The 2,782-nt window shown below is 60.1% G+C and overlaps 1 protein-coding gene across 1 annotated transcript in view; it reads left to right on the forward strand.

Annotated features, from left to right (window-relative positions):
• The window catches only part of LOC109926561 (sorting nexin-27-like), an 8,845-nt gene that overhangs the window by 5,147 nt on the left and 916 nt on the right, over positions 1 to 2,782 (forward strand). The window contains 3 exon segments of the mRNA XM_048594317.1: positions 1,227 to 1,419; positions 2,139 to 2,203; positions 2,592 to 2,719. Coding sequence (XP_048450274.1) covers positions 1,227 to 1,419; positions 2,139 to 2,203; positions 2,592 to 2,719 — 386 coding nt within the window.

Genomic DNA, 2,782 nt, shown 5'->3' on the forward strand with positions numbered 1-2,782 from the left:
CCACCTCACTGGCCCATTCTCCCTCTGTTCCTGAACCCGTGAGCCGGCACCGACCATTCTGCCCCTTCCGCCACTCGGTACCATCACGGCTCAACTTAATCCTTGCCTCTGCCTGCCTAACCCCCTGACAGAGGTAAAATCGCTCCCGGTCACAAACGGGTTTGACAGCAGGGCAAGGGGAGAGAATTCCGACGGGTTCCCTCCCTCCCCGAGCAGGCATCCATCCCCATCCGCTCTGGGGATGAGCACTTCCGTCGTTCCGAGACGGTGCAGGGTTGACCATGACAGGTGGCCAGCCCTTGGTAAGATGGCCTGTTACAAAGGAAAAGAGATTGTAAAAACCCTCACTGGGTTGACCCCTTTTGGTGATAACCCCTCTGGGTCTGATCTCCCCTCCTGCCCCCTTGCCGCTGCCAGTGGAAATATCTCCTGTACCCTTTCAGAAATGGTGAGGTCAAGGCGACCCCGACTCACCACCCCCCCACATCGTCCTGACACTCTTTTCACCCCTCCCCCCCCCACCCCCCCCCCCCCCAACCCCCACCTTTTTCTCCAGGGAATAGATGACTGGAACGGGCTCTGTGTTATCACAGCTCCTGGGGTGTCTGAGCGAAGTGGGGAGGGGGAGGGGGGTGAGTTATATCATGGAGCTATGCCGCGGTCCCTATCGCCTGGTCTCCAGGGCTTCCCAGCGAGAGGCCGTGACCGTCCTGCGGAATAACGCAGCCCCAGAGCTCTGACCGAGAGAGGGGGAGGGGCTGCGCATTTACCAGCAACTCCCCGCGTTCGTATAGCGCCGGGGGAGCGCTCCGCGCGTTTTTCTCGGTGCCTCCGACCGCGAGCCAGACTTACCCAGACTCAGTTGCCCAAACGCTCCGCCTATGAGTTCGGTTTTAAGGGGCTCCCCAGAGGAGGACGTGCGCGGGAGGGGATTCCTGAGCTCAGGCCCCCCCACCCTCCATAGGCAGCGGAAGGCACGGCCCCCAATGGTGGAGCGATGGAGGGGGTTTGGGATTGAAGGAGTTAGAATCGGAGGAGTGCAACCATCTTGGAGGGGGTGACGGAGACAGGGAGGGGGTGACGGGCGGAGGGAGGGGTTCACGGGGCCGGGGAGGGGGTGACGGACAGCGCCGGGGAGGGGATGTCAGGGCTGGGGAGGCGATGACGGGCTCTTGGTGTGTGGGTTTGCCTGGTGACGGTGCCATGTCGCTCTTTGCCTCCCTCAGGTCTACCACATCTACATGGCAGGCCGCCAGCTGTGCTGGAAGCGGTACCGGGAGTTTGCCGTGTTGCACCAGAACCTGAAGCGCGAGTTCCCTGACTTCACCTTCCCCCGGCTGCCGGGAAAGTGGCCTTTCTCCCTGTCGGAGCAACAGCTGGACTCTCGCCGCCGGGGCCTGGAGGAGTACTTGGAGAAAGGTGAGGACACTTGGCCGCTTTGCAACTGCAAAAGGGGCTGGCACAGAAACTACCACCCTGTCTGCTGCCTCCAGGTTCCTCCCACTCCTGCCCCGCAGTCTCAGCCCATCCCCCCCACCCCGACTCCTGCATCCCCCCCCCACCCTCCAAACAGACTCTGGGCCTCTCCCCCCATCCACTGTGGGGCCCCTTGGTGTTGTCAGGAGATCCTTTGATGAATTCATCTGTCTGTGGAGTTAGGGGTGTCACAGGCTGGGACTCGTCCCCCTAACTGCACACACACCCCACCCCCACCACTGTCGAAGACGGTAGGATTGAGCTGCCATCTTGAACCGATGCATCCCACCCCCCCCAACCCCCGCCACCCCACCCCCAACCTTGTGGTGTAGGGACACAGTACCATTAAGGAGGGAGTTCCAGGATTTTGACCCTGAAGGAACAGCCGATATATTACCAAGTCGGGATGGTGTGTTGGGGGGCTGGGGGGGGGAGCGGGGCTGGTGTTCCCACATATCTTGTCCTCCTAGCGTTGCCCCGCTCCCTCGGCGCTGACCCTCCGGCGGCGCCCCGCTCCCTCGGCGCTGACGCTGGGTGTGCTAAGCAGGATTTTGGAGCTCTGTCTGAGGCTGGAAGCACATTGTGGAACACCCACGTGAACTGGAATTTAACCTCTGCCCTGCCCCCCGACCCCATTAACTACTTATTCTGTTACTTCACAGTGTGTTCAGTATGTGTCATTGGAGAGAGCGACATTGTGCAGGAATTTCTCTCCGACTCCGATGAGGTGAGTGAGCTCGTCAGCGTTTGTCTCTCTCTGTGTCTGTCTCGAATTCCATTCGGACCGTTGCTGCTGTGCCAGCTTTTGGAAAGAGCCCTCCAGTTCGTGTCTCAACCACTCCCGCCTCCACCCTGAACCCATCACCTTTGAATCTCTCCCTTTCCAGTCTGTCTCTGACTTGCCCCTCGCCCCTTTGTTTGAAAGTTCCCGCTGAATCCTCTCCTTCTCAGGCAGTGCCAGATCTCAACAAAATCATTCTCCTCCGGCTTCCCCCAATTCTCTTCAAACCGTGTCTCCCTCTGGTGACCGACCCTCCTGCCCGCGGGGAGCAGTTTCTGTGTCATTCTCGAGCCTTCTCTGAAAATTGTCCGCGATTTTCTCTTGTGCCCTGCAGAACTTCAATGGGGTGTCCGAAGTGGAGCTGAGGATTGCGTTCCCCGACAGAACCACGGTGTCGGTGAAGGTGAAGAAAAACAGCACAACCGACCAGGTCTACCAGGTACCTTCACTCCCGCATCGAGCGTTCCACAGCATCTGCCCTCCCCACCCAGCCCGCCGCGCTGTCAGAGGGGTCTGTGTCCAGGG

The sequence above is a fragment of the Rhincodon typus genome, unplaced genomic scaffold, assembly GCF_021869965.1.
Source record: "Rhincodon typus isolate 14 unplaced genomic scaffold, sRhiTyp1.1 hic_rhity00008089, whole genome shotgun sequence".
Lineage (NCBI taxonomy): Eukaryota > Metazoa > Chordata > Chondrichthyes > Orectolobiformes > Rhincodontidae > Rhincodon > Rhincodon typus.